This window comes from Camarhynchus parvulus, unplaced genomic scaffold, assembly GCF_901933205.1.
Source record: "Camarhynchus parvulus unplaced genomic scaffold, STF_HiC, whole genome shotgun sequence".
Taxonomy (NCBI): domain Eukaryota; kingdom Metazoa; phylum Chordata; class Aves; order Passeriformes; family Thraupidae; genus Camarhynchus; species Camarhynchus parvulus.
Genome location: NW_022148347.1, coordinates 132,905 through 152,186, shown reverse-complemented (window position 1 = coordinate 152,186; position 19,282 = coordinate 132,905). Strand labels below are relative to the sequence as shown.

The window sequence follows — 19,282 nt, the reverse complement described above, 5'->3', positions numbered from 1 at the left end:
GTTTAATTGAACAAAACTCCAGCTTGACACGCAGAGGCAGCAAACACCAGACAGAGAAGTTAAAACATGCAAATTTTGGGTTTTTAATTCATCCAAAGCCAGAGGGGAGGAGAGGAAAGGGACTGGGGTGGCGCAGGACGGGGTGGGACAGGTTTGGCTCCGTTTTCAGCCGCCAGATTTGGGGGCGACAACTCGGGCCAGCGACGCCGAGCGCTGCTCAGCGGCTCCAGCAGACACAAACCCCTGGGAGAGCCGGGAACGGTGAGGAACCCCCGGGATTTGGGGGCGCTCAGGGGCACAGGGTGATCCGGGCGCCCTCTCCCCACACCAGGAACCAGGGGCGGACCCGCTGCCCCTGGAACGAGGCCGCCGGGAAGGCGAAGATCAAACTCCTCCTATCAGCGTCGAAAAAAGCCACGTGGCCCCTCTCGTAGTCCAGGGCCACCCTCACCCTGCTGGGGGCGCGGGCGAGGGACAGCGGGACACGCTCCAGGGAGGTGAGAGCCCAGAACTGGCCCTGGCAGAGCCCCATGGACCAGAGCTCCCCCTCAGAGCTCACAGGGCTCTCTGCCCCACTCCCGGGGAGCCCTGCCCCATTCTCGGGGGTCTCTGCCCCATTCCCAAAGGTCTCTGCCCCATTCTCGGGGGTCTCTGCCCCATTCCCAAAGGTCTCTGCCCCATTCTCAGGGGTCTCTGCCCCACTCCTGAGGGTCTCTGCCCCATTCCCAAAGGTCTCTGTCCCCCTCCCGGGGGTCTCTGCCCCATTCCCAAAGGTCTCTGCCCCACTCCCGAGGGACCCTGCCCCATTCTCGGGGGTCCTTTCCCCATTCTCTGGGGTCCTTTCCCCATTCCCAAAGGTCTCCACCCCACTCCCTGCCATCCCTGCCCCATTCTCAGGGGTCCCTGCCCCATTCCTGAGGGTCTCTGCCCCACTCCCAGGGGTCCTTTCTCCATTCTCGGGGGTCCCTGCCCCACTCCCGGGGGTCTCCCTGGCCACCCCCAGCGCCCAGGACCCCTCCGGCGCCACCTGCACGTCCCAGCAGCGCCTCCCGCCCGTGACGCCCTCGCGGCCCAGCACGGCGGGGTCGCTGCTGGCTCCGGCTTTGGGCTCAGCTCCGGCTCCGGCCCCGGGCGGGCTCCTGGGCCCTTTCCCAGCTGACGCTGCTCCCGTCGGGCGCCACGAGCAGCTGCGGGTGAGCGGTGCTGGGGTCCAGCGTCACGGTCACTGCGGCACAGGGCATTCCGTGCGTCCCGCCTTCCCCGGGGGCCTTTTCCCCTCGTTTCCCCTCATTTCCCTCATTTCCCCTCATTTCCCCTCGTTTACCATCATTTCCCATAATTTTCCCCTCATTTCCCCTCATTTTCCATCATTTCCCATCATTTCCCATAATTTTCCCCATATTTCTCATTTCCCCCTCATTTCCCCTCATTTCCCCTCATTTTCCCCTCATTTCCCCTCATTTCCCCTCAATTTCCACTCGTTTCCCATCATTTTTCCCATCATTTCCCTTTTCCCCTCATTTTCCCATAATTTTCTCCTCATTTCCCCTCATTTTTCCCTCATGTTGCATCGTTTTCCCATCATTTCCCCATTTCCCCTCATTTTCCCTCATTTCCCATAATTTCCCCCCATTTTCCCCACATTTCCCCTCATTTTCCCATAACTTTCTCCCCCTCATTTCCCCTCATTTTCCCCCCACCCCAGCGCTCACTTTTCTCCGGCAGCTCGAAGGCCAGGATGTCTGAAAAAAACGAGAGAAAGGGGAGACGTGGACTGGTAAAAAAATCCGGGATTTTTGCAATAAATCACAATAAAAAAACGAATTGCAGTTAAAATAACCGCAATAAGTTAGAGCACGTGCTCTAGGTACACGAATTTAATTTATGGCTGCACCTATGCATAATAATTATATAACAAAATGATAATAAATTTTAAAATTTAATTATTAAACATATAGCGCAATTTTTATATAAATTAATTTTTTTTCAAATTAAATTTTATTTTATTAATTTAATAAAACCAATTAAATTAATCTCCTAGCCCCCCAGCCCGCCCCAATACCTTGGAAGCTCCTCAGCGTCTCCTCCAGGAGAAGGTTTTCCTCCCTGAAACGCCGAATTTTCTTTTCCAGCTCTGGCAGAGGCGACGGGGGCAGCTGGAAGTTTTCACTTCTGAGGCTGGAAAAGGACAGAGAAAAGAGCTTGAGGATCCACCCCGGAGGGAATTCCCTGCGTACGCCCACAAATTTGGGTGCAAACCCAAATATTTTGGTCTCTAAATGAGGCCAAACCAGGGATTTGGCCACAAACCCAAATATTCTGCAGCTCAGGAAGCCCCGGCCTTACCTGCTCAAGGTGCTGCTGATGTCCTGGAGGGGAGAGAAGGGAATCACGTGAAAAAGTAGAATTTTGGGTTTTCAGAATGGGGGTTTAGGGGGCGAGATGGCGGGATCGGGGCGTGTCCAGCTTTTCTCCTTCTTCTTCTTCTCCTCGGCCTCCATCTGCTGCTGCGATGTTGGTTTGGGTTGGTTTGGAGCAGAAGCTCACTGCCTAACACAGGCGTCGGAAAGTAATCGTAAATATTGTAGAGTTAAATATTGTAATTTTAAATTGCGTATATGTAAATATTGCAGGTTTTTGTGTAAAAAGATAACACCGCCCTGGGGCAGGCGGAGGAGAGGACCTTGGCTGGACAGGAGAAAAAAGATTACAGAAAATAAACAACAAGCAACCCCGAGAATGAGAAATGAAGAATTCTGAGTCCTTCTTGGCTGGGAAAAGAGACTTTTTAACTTTTCTTGGGACAAGAAACTTTCTCTGGGAAAAGAGACTTTCCAACTTTTCTAAGAGACCTTTCAGCTTTTCCAAGAGACTTTCCAGCTTTTCTAGGGACAAGAAATTTTCTCTGGGAAAAGAAAACCCAGCTTTCCAACTTTTCTGGGGAAAGAAACTTTCTCTGGCAAAAGAGGCTCTCCAGTTTTTCTAAGAGACTTTTAAACTTTTCTGGGGACAAGAAACTTTCTCTTGCAAAAGAGACTTTCCAGCTTTTCTAAGAGATTTTCCAGCTTTTCACAGGGCAAAAGTTTTCTCTGGGAAAAGAGACTTTCCAGCTTTTCTGGGGACAAAATACTTTCTCTGGCAAAAGAGATTTTTTAACTTTTCTGGGGACAAGAAACTTTCTCTGGCAAAAGAGACTTTCCAGCTTTTCTAAGAGACTTTTAAACTTGGGACAAGAAATTTTCTCTGGCAAAAGAGGCTTTCCAGCTTTCCTAAGAGACTTTTAAACTTTTCTGGGGACAAGAAACTTTCTCTGGCAAAAGAGATTTTTTAACTTTTCTGGGGACAAGAAACTTTCTCTGGCAAAAGAGGCTTTCCAGCTTTCCTAAGAGGCTTTCCAGCTTTCCTAAGAGACTCTCCAGCTTTTCTCGGGGTCGCCCCGAGCAGCCGGGCCCCGGCCCCGCGTCGCTGTCACCTGCAGGAAGGTGCGGGCCGGCTGCCGCCGCTTCTCCTGCAGCTGCCGGGCGCGGCTCTCCAGCCGGGAGATCTCCTGCGTCAGGCTCGTCGCCGCTTCCTCCTGCGCCCTCCCGATGTCGCTCTCCAGGCGCCCCAGCCGCGCCAGGAGGCGCCGGGAAAGCTCCTCCAGGGACAGGCGCAGCCCCTGGAAGCGGCGCAGGATCCGCCGCCGCTCGGCCGCCGTCTCCTCCTGCGGGGCGGCGCACGCGGCCGGCGGAGATCGGGGTTTAGATTTGGATTTGTGGTCAAAACCCCTCCCCGGAGAGAGACCCCAGCCCCAGGAACGGCCGCCCCCCCTCTAAACCCATCGGGAGACACCCCCGCCTGAGACGTAAATGGTAAAGGATTTGGGGATTTTAGAGGAGCTGAGGTTTTAATCAGAGATAAGCATTAGAGTTTATAGGTAGGCCTTGATGGAGTTAAGAGTTGGTGGTTAACTAATAATTGATTGCTTGTCAGCACAATGTTTGGTTAGCTGGGTTTGTAATGAAGAATATAGAAACTGATAAATGGCTTTTAGGAACATAAGACAATTGCTTTTAGGAACAGAAGAGAATTGTTTTTAGGAACGGAAGACAATTGTTTTTAGGAATGGAAGACAATTGTTTTTAGGAACGGAAGACAATTGTTTTTAGGAACATAAGACAATTGTTTTTAGGAACGGAAGACAATTGTTTTTAGGAATGGAAGACAATTGTTTTTAGGAACAGAAGACAATTGTTTTTAGGAATGGAAGACAATTGTTTTTAGGAACAGAAGACAATTGTAGGCCTCCTCTGCTCTGAAACCAATTAAAGATGGGGAATGGGAGTTCTACCAATGGGTTCATTTGTCATATTTGCATTGGAAATGTAGAAAGGTCAGAATGAGGAAGACTTCATTTACTTCCTCATTTTGGGACCCCTCCCCATGAAAGGGACCACCGACTCATTTTGAGGAACAAACTACGCATGCTTAATGGCTTTTGAACTAATTACCATACCAAGTGGGGAATGGGATGTACCAAAGTTATGGATATGTGTTTGTATTTCGGGTATTCAATGCTTGTAAAGATTAGAGGACTCTGTGATCGCCTGTAAATTGCGGTGTGCATTTGAGAACTATCCTGAAATAAACATTCACTTTCTAAATTTAAACTGCCGGAGAGTCTTTGTCCGTCACATTGGATATCGGTACTAGATCAATATCCATGTTTTTAATAAATCACGCCCCTCCGCTCCACAGCATTTACCAAACACTCCCAGTTTCTCCTCATTTCAGCCTCCCGGAGCTCCAGGAGTTTGTCCCTGTCGTCCTTCAGGGTTTGCAGCCCGGCCTGGATTTGTTCCTGAGGGAAGGAAAAATATAAAACTCAGTTTTTCTGGAGGTGGGGACGGCTTCAAAACCTCACTCTGGGCACGGGGTTGGAGTGCGGGGAGCTCCGTTTGTCCTCCCGCTCCAGGAAGAAAATCCCGCTCTTTTTGCCCATATTCCTGCAGATTTAGGGGTGGGCTACAGGTAAATTGTCCCGCTCTTTTTTGCCCACATTTCTGCAGATTTAGGGATGGGCTCTAGGAACATCGCCCCGCTCTTTTTGCCCACATTCTTGCGAAAATGGGATTTAGGTAGATTTTTTTTTTAATGGCAGATTTAGGGATTTGGTGCCCGCTGGGCGCTGGAGGAGGAGGATGAGGAGGAGGAGGAGGAGGAGGAGGATGAAGACCGCAATCCCTCCGGCCTCGGGGGAGAACAGAGAGAGCAGAAGCAGCGCAGCGTGTCCCGATCCCTTGGAGGGTCTGGGGGCGCGGGGGGACATTTTTGGGTGGAAACCGAAATTACCTCGAACTCCCGCGCAGCCTCGGGCAGCGGCAGCACCGTGTGCGCGCGGTGCGCCCGCGACTCGCGGCAGATCGCGCACAGCAGAGCTCCGTCCTCCTTGCAGAAAACCTCCAGCGGCTCCCGGTGCCTCGGGCACCCTTCCTCCTCCTCCTCCTGCTGCTCCTGCTCGGCCCCCAGCGCTTCCCCGCGGCTCAGGCGCCGGGCGAGCTCCAGCACCCGCTCCAGCTCCCGGCTCGGGCGGAGGCTCCGCTGCGGGGCCGTGTCCCGGCAGCGCGGGCACGCGAACCCCGCCGTGGGCCACTCCCAGCAGCGCTCGATGCACGCCCGGCAGAAGTGGTGGCCGCAGTGGATGGACACGGGCTCCCGGAAATATTCCCGGCAGATGGGGCAGGAGGCCTCGCCCGGCAGCTCCTCCATGGCTCCCCGGGGCTGCGGAGCCGCCGCCGCTTTCGGTTTCCCCGCGCACCGGGGGAGGCGTCGCCTTCCTGCCCCCGGTGGGGCTGGGGATGGAGGGTGGGAGGTGGCCAAAATCCTCCCGATTGGCCCCAAAATCCTGCCCCCGGTGGGGCTGGAGGTGGAGGTGCAATCCTCCTGATTTGGCCCCAAAATCCTGCCCCCGGTGGGGCTGGGGATGGAGGGTGGGAGGTGGCCAGAATCCTGTTTGGCCCAAAACCCCCCCCCGGGGGCTGATAGGTGCATGCCAAAATCCCGATTGGCCCCAAAATCCTGCCCCCGGTGGGGCTGGAGATGGAGGGTGGGAGGTGGCCAGAATCCTCCTGATTGGCCCCAAAATCCTGCCCCCGGTGGGGCTGGGGATGGAGGGTGGGAGGTGGCCAAAATCCTCCCGATTGGCCCCAAAATCCTGGTCCTGCTGGTCTCAAATCCCTGGTCCTGCGGGGGGCTGGGGATGGAGGGTGGGAAGTGGCCAAAATCCTCCCGATTGGCCCCAAACTCCTGGTCCCGCTTGAGGCTGAGGATGGAGGGACCCGCATCCATCAGGCTCGAACCTCCCGCCCTTGTCCTTGGATTTTTTTTTTTTTAAAAATTAAATTTAGATTTTAAGAAATTTTTATTGAGGCATTTTTTTCCCCGAAACGGCGAGAAAAGGAGGCAGGCTGCTCCCAGCCCTGGGTCCACCCACACCTCGAAGAAATTGAGCCAAACCCTGCAGAAAACTTTGGATTAGTGATTTTATTTTCCTCTGGCGCTGAGCAAGTCTCTCCTTGTCGGTTAAACCCGAGCCTCCAGCTCCCTCTTGAGCCCGAGAATTCACGGTGATTGCCCGGATAATCACCGATTACACGGATAATCAAGGAGGGAAATCGCTGGGAAAGGGGATCCTGGTCCATCCCAACTCTTCGCAGGATTCACCCCCCGATAAATCAACCTTCGCCCCAGATTAACCAAAAAAAAAAAAAAAAAAAAAGACTAAAAAAAAGGTGTTTTCAGCACCAAGCCGCCCCCCAGGTTTCAGTCTGAATGTTCCGAGCACCGGAAAACCCAGAACCCCCAAAAAACTCTCTCACAGAATTAATGGTGGGTGAGTTTTTGACCGATTTCCTCAAAAAAAAAAAAAAATTCATCACTTCGGTACCAGCCCCGAGTTTCCGGTGGCTTCTGCACTTGTCCAGGGGGCCTCTTGGAAAAAAAGCGAAATTAAAAATAAAGTTAAAAATAGGAAATTCTGTGGTCAGCCCCGAGCCGTGAGAGAAGCGATTTCCTGTGTAAAAGGAGAAGTGAAAGGAACAATAAAATTATTTTTGAATAAAGGTTCTTGTAGCTGCACACGTAGGGGTGGGGGGGTTGGAGTTGGGAATAATTTAGGAATGCTGAATAATCGGGAATTTGGGGATGCTGAATAATCGGGAAAGAGCAGCAAAGGATGAGCCAAGAATTGCTCCAAGCTCTGTCCCCACGGCCGTGCCCTTCAATTAATGAACTAGGAGCGACTCAATAAATTAAACACGCGTGTAAATTAAATTTATCAATGAGTAAATTTGAAATAAATACATTGAAAGCAGCGAAGCCAGGCTGGTTCCTGGTTCAGACCTCTAGGGGAGGCCTGCGGCAGCCCCGTGCTTTCCCTGGGCGTTTTTTGGGGGAGAAAGGAGTGAAAAAGGAGCTCAGGTGGATTCCAACCAAGCCGGTAAATGAATGAACCTGGTGAACCCGGTGTTAGACCTCGCCTGGTGTTAAACCTGGTGCCAAACCCGACGCCAAGCCCGGTATTAGACATGGTACCAAACGTGCCGGTGCCAAGCCCGGTGTTAGTCCTGGTGCTAAGCCCGGTATTAGCCCCAGCACCAATCTAGGGTGCTAAACCCGGTATTAGACACCGTGCCAATCTAGCCGGTGCTAAGCCCGGTATTAGACACCGTGCCAATCTAGCCGGTGCTAAGCCCGGTATTAGCCCCAGCACCAATCTAGCCGGTGCTAAGCCCGGTATTAGCCCCAGCACCAATCTAGCCGGTGCTAAGCCCGGTATTAGCCCCGCACCAAACCGCCCCGCGCCACGCCCGGCGCCGCGCCGGGCTCATCTCAGCAGCGCGGCCGCTCCGCTCTCGCTCCCAGCCCGCAGCCCCGGCAGGAGGCGGAACCGAGGCGGGCCCGGTCCGGTCCCGGCCCGCGGCCATGGCCCAGCTCCGCGCCGAGGCCTCGTGCCCGCTGTGCCTCGGGCTCTTCCAGGAGCCCGTGTCCATCCACTGCGGCCACAACTTCTGCCGGGCGTGCATCGAGCGCTGCTGGCGGAGCTCCCGGGACAGCTTCCCGTGCCCGCGCTGCCGCGAGGCGGCCCCGGAGCGCAGCCTGAGGCCCAACGCGGAGCTGGCCGGCATCATCCGCATCGCGCAGCGCCTCAGCCTCCGCGCGCGAGCCCGGGCTGGGGAGCGGCTCTGCCCGAAGCACGGCGAGGCTCTGAAGCTGTTCTGCGAGGAGGAGCAGAGCCCGGTGTGCCGCGAGTGCCGCCGCTCCCCGGAGCACCGGCTGCACGCCGCCGTGCCCATCGAGGAAGCGGCGCAGGAGCACAAGGTGGGAGAGGTCCAGGGGTTCCCGGGGATGAGGGATGAGGAGGAGGCCGGGTGAGCGTGGTTTTCCTGGGATTTTTTGCGCTTTCCGCCCGCTGGGTGAGAGCCGCCCCCATCCCCGCCCGCCCCGCGCTCCCGGCACCGCCGGATGGAGAACAAGGCACCGAGCCGGTGTCGGTGCTTCTCCCCCGCTCAGGAGAAACTCCAGGCTCACGCGCAGATCCTCAGGGACCGGAGAGAGAAGATGCTGGGGCTGAAAGCGGCGGAGGAAGGGAAGAGCTCGGAGCTGCTGGTGGGCGACCCTTCCCTTGTTCCCGCGGCCGCGGGGTGGGTGTGGGGGCACACCGGGGCACACCTGGGCACACCTGGGCACACCAGGGCACACCTGGGCACACCTGGGCACACCTGTGCCCGCCACCGCCCTCACGGAGAGGAATTTTCCCTCCGCGAATTTAGTTATCCAGCCCAAACCTGGATTTTTCCAGGATGTTGTGGATCTTTACCTCCCTCCACAAGTGGGGCGCATCCCCAGATTCCCCAGAAAATGGGAATTACCCAATTGCATATTTTTTTTTTTGCCTTGTTTTCCTCTCCTCCGATCTCTACCGCTGACTAATCTGTTTATGGGTTTATTTTATTGCACCTTCCCTCGTCCAAAGGTCTGGAGCCTTTTTTGGGTGCAAAGTTTACAGGCCATGGGAAAACGCTTTGCCAGCAATCAGCAATTCCCACCTAGAAATGGCATTAAAAATATAAAAATATTTATATTAAATATATGTATATATTGTAATATATATATAAAATTAAAAAAAATTTAAAAAGCCTGTCGATCCTCCCCAGGCTTTGCAAGAGCCCTGGCGGTGACAAAGCCCCCCTCCAGCCCACCCTGCAGCATTTCCCTCCCTCCCCAGCCCCGTCCCAGCCCCTCCTGGTGTTCCCGTGGCAGGAGCGGGTGGAATCCGAGCGGCGGCGGCTCCGCTGCCGGGTCCGGGAGCTGCAGCAGCTCCTGGAGGGGCAGGAGCGGCTCCTCCTGGCCCGGCTGGCGCAGCTGGAGCGGGACATCGCGCGGAGGCGGGAGGAGAGCATCGGCCGGCTCTCGGAGCGCATCTCCTCCGTGGCACGGCAGATCCAGGAGCTGGAGGAAAAGTGCCGGCAGCCGCCCTGGGAGCTCCTGCAGGTGAGGCCCCGGAGCCGCCAAAAAACCAAATCCCAAACAGATTTGGGCAGGAAGGGGCCTCAAATCCCAAACAGAATCCCAGGTTTGGGCAGGGAGGGGACTCACAGAGCCACAACAAACACGCCTTCCGCTGGGCTGTGCTTCTCCAACATGGAGATACAAAAATTCCTTTTAAAATAATTTTCACCCCTGAATTAGTCCTTTAATGCCCAGGCTGTGCACTGGAGTGTTGTGGATCACCTCCAGGGTCCGGCTCACCTGGCACTGGGGTTCACCTGTCCAGGTGAGCCCCCCAGCAATTCCTGGTTCCCTTGTCCTCAGTGGGAAAGCACCCAGGTGCTCCCCTGGTCTGGGGGTTGCCACCAAAGCAGTTAATTGATAATTAAATAATCAAATGTAAAAAAAAATCCAAACGTTCAAATGTCGAAATGTTCAAATAGCCAAACATACAAATATCCAAACAGCCAAACATTCAAACATCCACATTTTCAAACACCCAAATTTTCAAATATCCAAACATCCAAACAGCCAAATATTCAAACAGCCAAACATCCAAACAGCCAAACATTTAAACAGCCAAACATTTAAACACCCAGACATTCAAACGAAAATCAAACCAACCACAACCACAAAAATAAACCAACATTTAAACACCCAACTCAAACCCAACATTCAAATATCAAACACAAATATCCAAATATTCAAACACCCAAACATTCAAACAGCCAAACATTCAAACAGCCAAACATTCAAACAGCCAAACATTCAAACAGCCAAACATTCAAACAGCCAAACATTCAAATATCCAAATATTCAAACACCCAAACATTCAAACAGCCAAACATTCAAACAGCCAAACATTCAAACATTTAAACGGCCAAATAGCCAAACAGTGAAACATTTAAACACCCAAACATTTAAACACCCAAACATTTAAACAGCCAAACATCCAAACAGCCAAACCTTCAAACAGCCAAACATTTAAACAAACATTTAAACACCCATAGATTCGAATGAGCAGAGATGTTAATCACCCTGGGCGAGGGGACGATGCCGATAACCCAAGTGCTCCTCAAGGCTGCCGTGACCTCACCCGAATTCCCGCAGATCCAGAATCCCCCAGGGTCACCCCGGGGCCCTCCCTGGTTGTTCAGCCCAGGCTGGCTCCACGCTGACCTGTCCGTCTGTCCGTCTGTCTGTCTGTCTGTCTGTCTGTGTCTCCCCTGCAGGACAGCAGAGACATCCTGAGCAGGTTTGTGGCTCCTCACCCGCATTCCTGGCGTGTTCTTGTTTGGCTTTGGGGGACCCCAAAGTCCCAACACCCCCTGAGCTGTGTGAGATGGACACAGGACACAGCTGGGACGCCACAAAAGCCCAGTTAGGATGGTGGAACCAGGGTCTGGTACCTTCAGGAGGGTGAAAGAACCTCCAGCTCGGCTGCAGCTGCTCTCCGATCTGTGAGAAACCTCCCTGGTCCTGGAGGGATGGGATTTTCCTCCTCAAAAACAGCGAGCCAGCAGCTAAAAGGGTTAAATTCTGAGGGAATTAGAATTTTGGGAATTGGAATTTTACACCCTTTAACAAACCTGATTATGCCCACTTCAGGCTGGAGGGTGGAAAGGAGGAAAATGGACAAGGAAAGTTGTTTTTATTCCCTGATTTCCACCGGTAAAAAATCTTCACTGTCCAGAGGCTGGGTGAGGAAATGTTCCCCAGGAGGAGCAGATCCCAAAAACCTCCTGGAGATGCCAAAACCCGAGAGGAATGGGATTGTAAAATCGTGGAAATTTGGGATGGTTTGGGTTGGAAGGGGCCTTTCAAGCCTTCCCGGCTGCCTCTCCACTCCCACCATTCTGAATTTTTGTGGAAAAAATCTTGTCCTGCTTTCCAGGCTGGAGGAGCAGAGTGCCCCGGAGCCGGTGGAGACCTCAGCAGAGCTGGCAGAGGCACCCACAGGGCTGCCCCAGGAAAATGTCACCCTCAAGGAGATGCTGAAGAAATTCCAAGGTGTGGAGGGAGCAGGGAAAGGGGGGTGGGCTCTGTGTCGGTGCCGCCTTTGGAAATCACCCCACAAAGGTGAAAATCACAGAAATTTCCGCACGGAAACTTCGGAAAGGAAAGCCACAGGATGCCCCCCAATGACCAGCAAAACTCCCACACTCCAGAGCTCCATTTCTCCATAATTTCTCCATCATTTCTCCATCATTTCTCATCATTTCTCCATCATTCTCCATCATTTTCTCTGTCATTTCTCCATCATTTCTCCATATTTTCTCCATAATTTCTCCATCATTTCTCCATCATTTTCTCTGTCATTTCTCCATCATTTCTCCATCATTTCTCCATCATTTTCACCATAATTACTCCATAATTTCTACATAATTTTCTCCATTTCTCCATCATGTCTTGATAATTTTCTCCATCATTTCTCCATCATTTCTCCATAATTTCTCTATAATTTTTCCACCATTTCTCGATCATTTTCTCAATCATTTTCTCAATCATTTGTCCCCCCAAAGGTGGCACAAACCCACCCCAAAGGTGGCACAAACCCACCCCAAATGTGGCACAAACCCAACCCCCAAATGTGGCACAAACCCACCCCAAATGTGGCACAAACACCAAGGGGGCAAACCCACCCCAAATGTGGCACAAACCCAACCCCAAATGTGGCACAAACCCACCCCAAATGTGGCACAAACCCAACCCCAAAGGTGGCACAAACCCAACCCCAAATGTGGCACAAACCCACCCCAAATGTGGCACAAACCCAACCCCAAATGTGGCACAAACCCAACCCCAAATGTGGCACAAACCCAACCCCAAAGGTGGCACAAACCCACCCCAAATGTGGCACAAACCCAACCCCAAAGGTGGCACAAACCCAACCCCAAAGGTGGCACAAACCCAACCCCAAAGGTGGCACAAACCCCACCCCAAATCTCTCGAGGGCCCAGACCCCAACCCTCCCTCCCTCCCTCCCTCCCTCCCTCCGCAGTCAGCCTGACCTTGGACCCCGACACGGCGCATCCGCGCCTGGCCCTGTCCGAGGATGGGAAATGCGTCCGCTGGGACGACGCCCGCAGATCCATCCCCGACCACCCCAAACGCTTCGACTCCTCGCGCTGCGTGCTGGCCCGCGAGGGATTCACCCGAGGCCGGCACTACTGGGAGGTTCAGGTGCGCCAGGGCTCGGCCTGGGCCCTCGGCGTGGCCAAGGCGTCCGTGGCCAGGAAGGGCCGGGTCAGCGTCAAGCCCGAGCGGGGCATCTGGGCCGTGGGGCGCTGCGGCAGCCAGTGCCAGGCTCTGGCGTCCCCCAGCGTCCCCATCGCCCTCCCTGAAGCCCCCGAGGTGGTCGGGGTCTACCTGGACTACGAGGGCGGGCGCGTGGCGTTCCTGGATGCGCAGAGGGAGGCGCCGATGTTCGCGTACCCCGCGGCGAGGTTTGGGGGCGAGGAGCTGCTGCCCCTGCTGTGCCTGGGCAGGGGCTGCTGCTTCAGGCTGTGCCCCTGAGACCCCCGAGGCGGGGCACGCAGCTGGGCAGGGGGCTTGGCTGGGAAATTGCCTTTTTTCTGTCATTTCTCCGTTATTTCTTCATCGTTTCCGTCATTTCTCCATAACTTCCATTAATTTTCGCAATCATTTTCTCCCTCATTTCTCCATCGTTTTCTTCATCATTTCCTCCGTAATTTTCTTCATCATTTCTCCATCACTTTCTCAACCATTTTCTCCATCATTTTCTCCATAATTTCTTGATAATTTTCTCCATCATTTCTCCCTCATTTTCTCCATCATTTCTCCATCATTTCTCAATCATTTTCTCTATCATTTCTCGATGATTTTGTCCATCAGTTCTCCACAATTTTCTCCATAATTTCTTCATTATTTTCTCGGTAATTTCTCGAGAATGTTCTCCATAATTTTCTCCCTAATTTCTCGATAATTTCTCCATAATTTTCTTGATAATTTTCTCCATCATTTCCACAATCTTCATTTTCCTGCAAAGAGAATTCAGACAAATGCTGGTTCGAGGGTTCTGACAGGCTTTCAGCGTTTGGAGGGTGAGAACAGAAGGGAAGGAAACACACAGAACCTCCTTTTTTTAGTGAATTCAACCAAAAAAAAAAAAAAATTCTGGTTAGGTCGTGTTTTGTGAGATAAGAGGTTTACTTGCCTTCCTTGGTGGTCTAGTGGTTAGGATTCGGCGCTCTCACCGCCGCGGCCCGGGTTCGATTCCCGGTCAGGGAATTATATTTTTACTTTCGCTAAAATAATTTCATTTTTTTGAAAAATCTATTAATATCTAAACAATCTCCTAACCCCCAAAACACCACTTTTCTCCTCTTTTTTGTGCCTCGTCCCCTTCCTCCTGCCCCAGCGCCTTCTGTTACCGAGCAATGAATAAATAAATAAATAAACTAAGAAACAATAATGCTAATTGTATTTTTTTTCATTACGTTTATAAGAAAGGCATTTACCAGCTGTGCGAAAATAATCGCGGTTGAATACTGAAATTAAATAATGGCGATTATTGAGGGGTTAATTGTTTATTTTGCATTAGGATTATTTACAGGGAGCAATTTCGAAATTTTTAAAAAGAGCAACAATGTGGAAAAGGGGGAAAATTTTGAAAAAGAAACAATCATTTGATAAACGGAATAATAATTTGAAAAAAAGGGGATGAATACTTTTAAAAAGAGGAATAATAATTGGAAAAGGAATAGTAATTTTAGAGAGGGGAAAATAATTTTTACAAAGAGATTAAAGCTCTGAAAACGGGAATAATGATTAGAATGGGAAGTAACAATTTAAAAACGGAAATAATAATTTATGAAGGAATTATAATTTGAAAAAAGGGAAAGCATAGCAGGAAAAAGGGGGCGTTTTTAAAATGTTTTTTAAAAATCCAACGCTGTCAGGAGTGGGATTTGAACCCACGCCTCCATGAGGAGACCAGAATTCCCGAGGGAAGGAGAAGTCCTTGAGTCTGGCGCCTTAGACCACTCGGCCATCCTGACGGCGAGAATTTCACCCAAAACAGAGCAAATCGGGGAGTTAAAAATTTTTTTTTTTTTTGGGGGGGGGAGCCGTTTGGTTTTACTTCTTTTTTTTTGGTCTGTTGTTTTGTGGGGGCTCTTTCAATACTAATAAAAGGTAATTATTAAAAAGATAGAATAATAATGCTTGTTGAGAGTAGAAAGAAATAATATTTTTTAAAGGAATAGTAGTTGAGGGGAAAGGATTTCAAAATGGAGTAATGATTTCTAAAAGGAACAATCATTCTCACAGAATAAAAATAGTAAAATCCGGCATAATATTAATAATTTTAAAAGGAACGATGATGGCAACTATTATTATTACTACTATTAGTATTAGTATTATATTAGTATTATTTATACATTTATATATTTATATATAAATATATCTATAGTTATAGTACATTATTATTATATTATATTATATTATATTATATTATATTATATTATATTATATTATATTATATTATATTATATTATATTATATTATATTATATTATATTATATTATATTATATTATATTATATTATATTATATTTCTATTTTAAAAGGAAAAATAATTTACAAAGCAAAAAGGATTTAATAAGGAAATCATTTCAAAAAGGAGGAATGACTTGAAGAAGAATGAAATAATAATGCCTGAAATAATAACTTAAAAAATTGTAATTAAAAAAATTAGGGAATGGTAATGGAAGAATAACAATTTTTAAAATAACAATAATTTGGAAAAAGTAATAATTTAAAAACTACAATAAATAAGGAAAGAATAAGATCAGATTTAGGTGATGAGGGGAAAAAAAAAAGAAGAGAATAACCGCCCAACGTGGGGCTCGAACCCACGACCCTGAGATTAAGAGTCTCATGCTCTACCGACTGAGCTAGCCGGGCTGCTCGCAACGCCCTTTCTTCTTATATTTACCAAATATAAATTTTCACCCATTTTTTTTCTCGCCTGAATCCCTCGGCAGCCGGGTCCTTTTGGGGTGAAAAAGGCTGAAAAAAGACCTCTCCCGGCAATTTCTGGATTTTCTGCCAATTCCCCCTCGGCAATCCAAACCCGTCCTGAAAAACCGCGGGGACAAATCCCCGCGGCCTCTGTGAGATTCTGCCTGGAAATTCCGCGGGATTCTGCAGGAAAAATGCTCGGTTTTTTTGTTTTTTGGGGGGACTTTTTAGGGTTTTTTTTGGGGTGACTTTTTTGGGTTTTTTTTCCCTGTTTTTTTTTTTTTTTGAGTTTTTTGTTTGTTTGGAGGGTTTTTGTTGGTTTGTTTGTTTTTTGGGGGGATTTTTTGGGATTGTTTGAGGTATTTTTTGTTTTTTGGAGGGTTTATTTGGGTTATTTTGGTTTGGTTTTGGGATTTTGTTTGGGGTTCGTGGTGGTTTTTTTTGGGAGGGGGTTGCGTTTCTTTTGGGATTTTTTTGGAAGGGTTTTGGGGCTTTTTTGTTGAGATTTTTTTTGGTTTGTTTATTTTTTTCCCTTTTAGTTTTGAGGGTGGTAGGTTCAGAGCGCCGATCACGGCGCGTTTCTGTAGTGTAGTGGTTATCACGTTCGCCTCACACGCGAAAGGTCCCCGGTTCGAAACCGGGCAGAAACAGCACCTGCAAAACAATTTTTAAAAATTTTCGTGTCTCAACATTCTTTCAAATTCTTTCACGGCCATGACGGCAAAAGGGAAAAAAAATAAGGACGTGTATTTATAGGGCGAATGTGTTTAATTTTTACTCCCTTACCTGGTGCTGGTAAAAATCCGTGTTTATAACTCTGAACTGGTTCATTTTATTTTATATATTTATATAATATTATAATATTATAATATTATAATATTACAATATTAATATTATATTAAAATATTTTATTTTAGTTTTATTAATGTTATATTATTTTATATTTTTATTTATATGTAAACTTTATATTTATATGTATAAAAATTTAAGTATTATTAATTTATAATATTTAAAATTTTATTTATACCAATATAACGTTTATATATAAATAAATAATAGTTTAAAACTTTAAATACAAAAGTTTATTTATTTATACGTAAATATTTTCCCCGCGGACAAACCGAAATTTCCAAAGTTTCACTCCCAGGGAAATCTGAGAATATGATTGCCCCAGGAACAGCTGAAAAGCCTCAAAATTCCATGGATGTGGGGTGGCTGCTTCCTTTGAAAAGGGACAAAATCAGCCGGAATTGAGGAATCAACTTTAATTTTTAAGGAAATTTCTGAGGTTTTGTTCCCTGACCGGGAATCGAACCCGGGCCGCGGCGGTGAAAGCGCCGAATCCTGACCACTAGACCACCAGGGAGCTGAATTTGACCAAAATGTTACCATTTACGCCGATTTTTTACAACAAAACGCCTCAAATCTGCCCTTCCACCTCAGCCTCAGGACGCTTCGCTCCTGGGGTGGAAAAAACCAAAAATAGCAAATTTCATGGAGAACTCAAAAGAAATTTTAAATTAATTAAATTTAATTTTAAATTAATTAAATTTAATTTTAATTTAATTTCATTTTAGAATTAACCCCCCCCAATAATAATTCAAGATAATAAGCAAATCAATCAAAAGCAGGAAAGCAATAAACCCGATAAAATATATTGCATAAAAATAGCAAAATTAATTCAAACAATTAGATTTATCTTAAAATTGTCCTCCCTGGTCGTCTAGTGGTGAGGCTCCATCATTTTCACCGCCGTGGCCCTGATTCCTGATCAGGGGAAAAAAAAATAGACAAAATTCTTTAAAAATCATAATTTTTAACCTCGGGGTGTCCCAAATGTCCGTGATTTCACGTGAAATCTCCCTGGTTCGGAATCCGACAAAATCCACCGGTTTTGGGGCTATTTTGTGGGGGGTTTGTGTGGTTTTTTTGCGATTCTTTCATTTATTTACTCCCTTCAAAAAGGCAGCTGGAATTAAAAGGGATAAATAAATTAAAATGGTAAGAAAATGAAGGAAAATCAATAAGGGAATGAACAAAAAGTGTTGAAAATTTAAAATGTTTTTAAATTGAGTGTTTAAAATTATTATTATTATTATTATTATTATTATTATTATTATTATTATTATTATTATTATTATTATTATTATTATTATTATTATTTTATTATTATTATTTTTATTATTATTATTATCATTATCATTATCATTATTATTATGTAATTTCCAAAGGGAAGGAATGAAAAGCGATAAGGAAATCCAAAGCCACGAGGGGAGATTGCCTCCCAGGGTTTGTAAATATTCAGGAACAACCCCAGAAGGAATTTGGGTTTCCGAAATTCTAGAAAAAACACAAACTGCACCAACAGCAGCGTTTCTGTAGTGTAGTGGTTATCACGTTCGCCTCACACGCGAAAGGTCCCCGGTTCGAAACCGGGCAGAAACAGCAGTTTTTGGGGTATTTTATTTTTTTTTTTTTTTTTTTTTATTTTTTTTTTTTATTTTATTTTATTTTATTTTATTTTATTTTATTTTTTTATTTTATTTTATTTTATTTTATTTTATTTTATTTTATTTTATTTTATTCTATTCTATTCTATTCTATTCTATTCTATTCTATTCTAGTATTTCATTCCATTTTATTTTATTTTTATTTTTTCCTCCCTATTTTTCCGGGCTTTATAGGATCTGGGTGGTTTGGGGGGCTCGGGAGAGAGGCCCGGGTGCGTTTTGGGGGAAAAAACCTCAAAGTAAAGAATGAAAAAAAAGGACAATGGATGCAGAAAAGTGCCAATTAAAGGAAAAACTTTTTTCTTTTAATTCCCAGGATTTTTTTTCCCGAAGACAAGGGCAGTTGGGTTTCTGTAGTGTAGTGGTTATCACGTTCGCCTAACACGCGAAAGGTCCCTGGTTCGAAACCAGGCAGAAACAACTTTATTTTGGGGGAATAAATCCCCTTTTCCACCCCCTCGCCAGCTGGGGGTTATTTTTGGGGTGGTTTTGGGGGTTTTTAGAGCTGCTTTGTGGGCTGGCAGTTTTACTCCCGGCTTCCTTTGCTTGCATCATTTCTTGCGTCTGCTTCCCAGAGTGGAAATTAATAAAAAAATCGAATTATCAAAGGCACAGGAAGGGATAATTCCCATTTCCATTTACTAAAACAATCAAATAATCACAGGCACAGGTAGGGATAATTCGCAGGTAGGGATAATTTTGTCCATCCCCAGAAATTTTAACTTTTAAAATCTTCAAATCTAGAAATTCTTCAGTGCTGCACCCACAGCTCCCTTCTCCACGGAAATTTTGGGACAAAATTACTAAAAATGGACAAGCTCCATTAAAAAAAAAAAAAAAAACACAAAAACCAAAAAACCCCCCAAAAACCAAAAACCAACAACTAAAAAACCCAAATAAAAAACCCACCAAGACGCCCAAAAGAACCACAAGGAACCCCCCAAAAAACCATTAAAAAACCCAAATAACCCCCCAAAAAACCCACGAAAAAATCCCCCAAATCCCAAGAAAACAAAACAAGAAAAAGGAATGGTGCGGAGGGGGAGAGGAGGAGGAGGCGGCGCTGCAGTCACGCGTTCCTGCTCCCGCATGGAGCTGTTTGTTCTGGGGACGTGACCTGGAATTGCGGCCAAAAATCCCAAATTGTGTCCAGCGCGTTCCCTCCCGCTTTTGTCGGAGCTTTTGGCTCCGAATTTCCCATTATTCCGAAAAATTCGGGCCTTCTTTCCTGCTGGAATTCACCCCCCTCACCCTTCCTCT

General features: G+C 47.6%; 2 protein-coding genes and 7 non-coding genes across 9 annotated transcripts; 5 read left to right on the top strand and 4 right to left on the bottom strand.

Annotated features, from left to right (window-relative positions):
- Positions 1-289: 289 nt before the first annotated feature.
- On the bottom strand, positions 290-7,964 carry LOC115916590 (E3 ubiquitin-protein ligase TRIM7-like). Its single transcript, XM_030970319.1, is given in 13 exon segments — positions 290-584; positions 963-1,141; positions 1,143-1,225; positions 1,713-1,742; positions 2,063-2,178; positions 2,347-2,369; positions 3,473-3,703; positions 4,745-4,840; positions 5,332-5,761; positions 5,763-5,838; positions 6,123-6,152; positions 6,155-6,222; positions 7,828-7,964. Coding segments are annotated over 13 exon segments (1,794 nt in total).
- LOC115916589 (E3 ubiquitin-protein ligase TRIM39-like) lies at positions 7,963-13,044 on the top strand. The gene is made up of 6 exons (XM_030970318.1): positions 7,963-8,358; positions 8,551-8,646; positions 9,301-9,531; positions 10,761-10,783; positions 11,423-11,538; positions 12,530-13,044. Exons 1-6 carry the CDS (start codon positions 7,963-7,965, stop codon positions 13,042-13,044), a joined length of 1,377 nt encoding a protein of 458 aa, XP_030826178.1.
- A 663-nt stretch (positions 13,045-13,707) lies between these two features.
- Positions 13,708-13,779, top strand: TRNAE-CUC. The gene has a single exon. It is a non-coding gene; the product is annotated as a tRNA-Glu (tRNA).
- Positions 13,780-14,444: 665 nt separating this feature from the next.
- On the bottom strand, positions 14,445-14,549 carry TRNAL-CAA. Its single transcript has 2 exons — positions 14,512-14,549; positions 14,445-14,490 (listed from the first exon to the last, which is right to left on the bottom strand). It is a non-coding gene; the product is annotated as a tRNA-Leu (tRNA).
- An 833-nt stretch (positions 14,550-15,382) lies between these two features.
- Positions 15,383-15,455, bottom strand: TRNAK-CUU. The gene has a single exon. It is a non-coding gene; the product is annotated as a tRNA-Lys (tRNA).
- A 634-nt stretch (positions 15,456-16,089) lies between these two features.
- Positions 16,090-16,162, top strand: TRNAV-CAC. Its single transcript has one exon. It is a non-coding gene; the product is annotated as a tRNA-Val (tRNA).
- Positions 16,163-16,806: 644 nt separating this feature from the next.
- TRNAE-UUC lies at positions 16,807-16,878 on the bottom strand. The gene has a single exon. It is a non-coding gene; the product is annotated as a tRNA-Glu (tRNA).
- A 1,006-nt stretch (positions 16,879-17,884) lies between these two features.
- On the top strand, positions 17,885-17,957 carry TRNAV-CAC. Its single transcript has one exon. It is a non-coding gene; the product is annotated as a tRNA-Val (tRNA).
- A 412-nt stretch (positions 17,958-18,369) lies between these two features.
- On the top strand, positions 18,370-18,442 carry TRNAV-AAC. Its single transcript has one exon. It is a non-coding gene; the product is annotated as a tRNA-Val (tRNA).
- Positions 18,443-19,282: the final 840 nt, after the last annotated feature.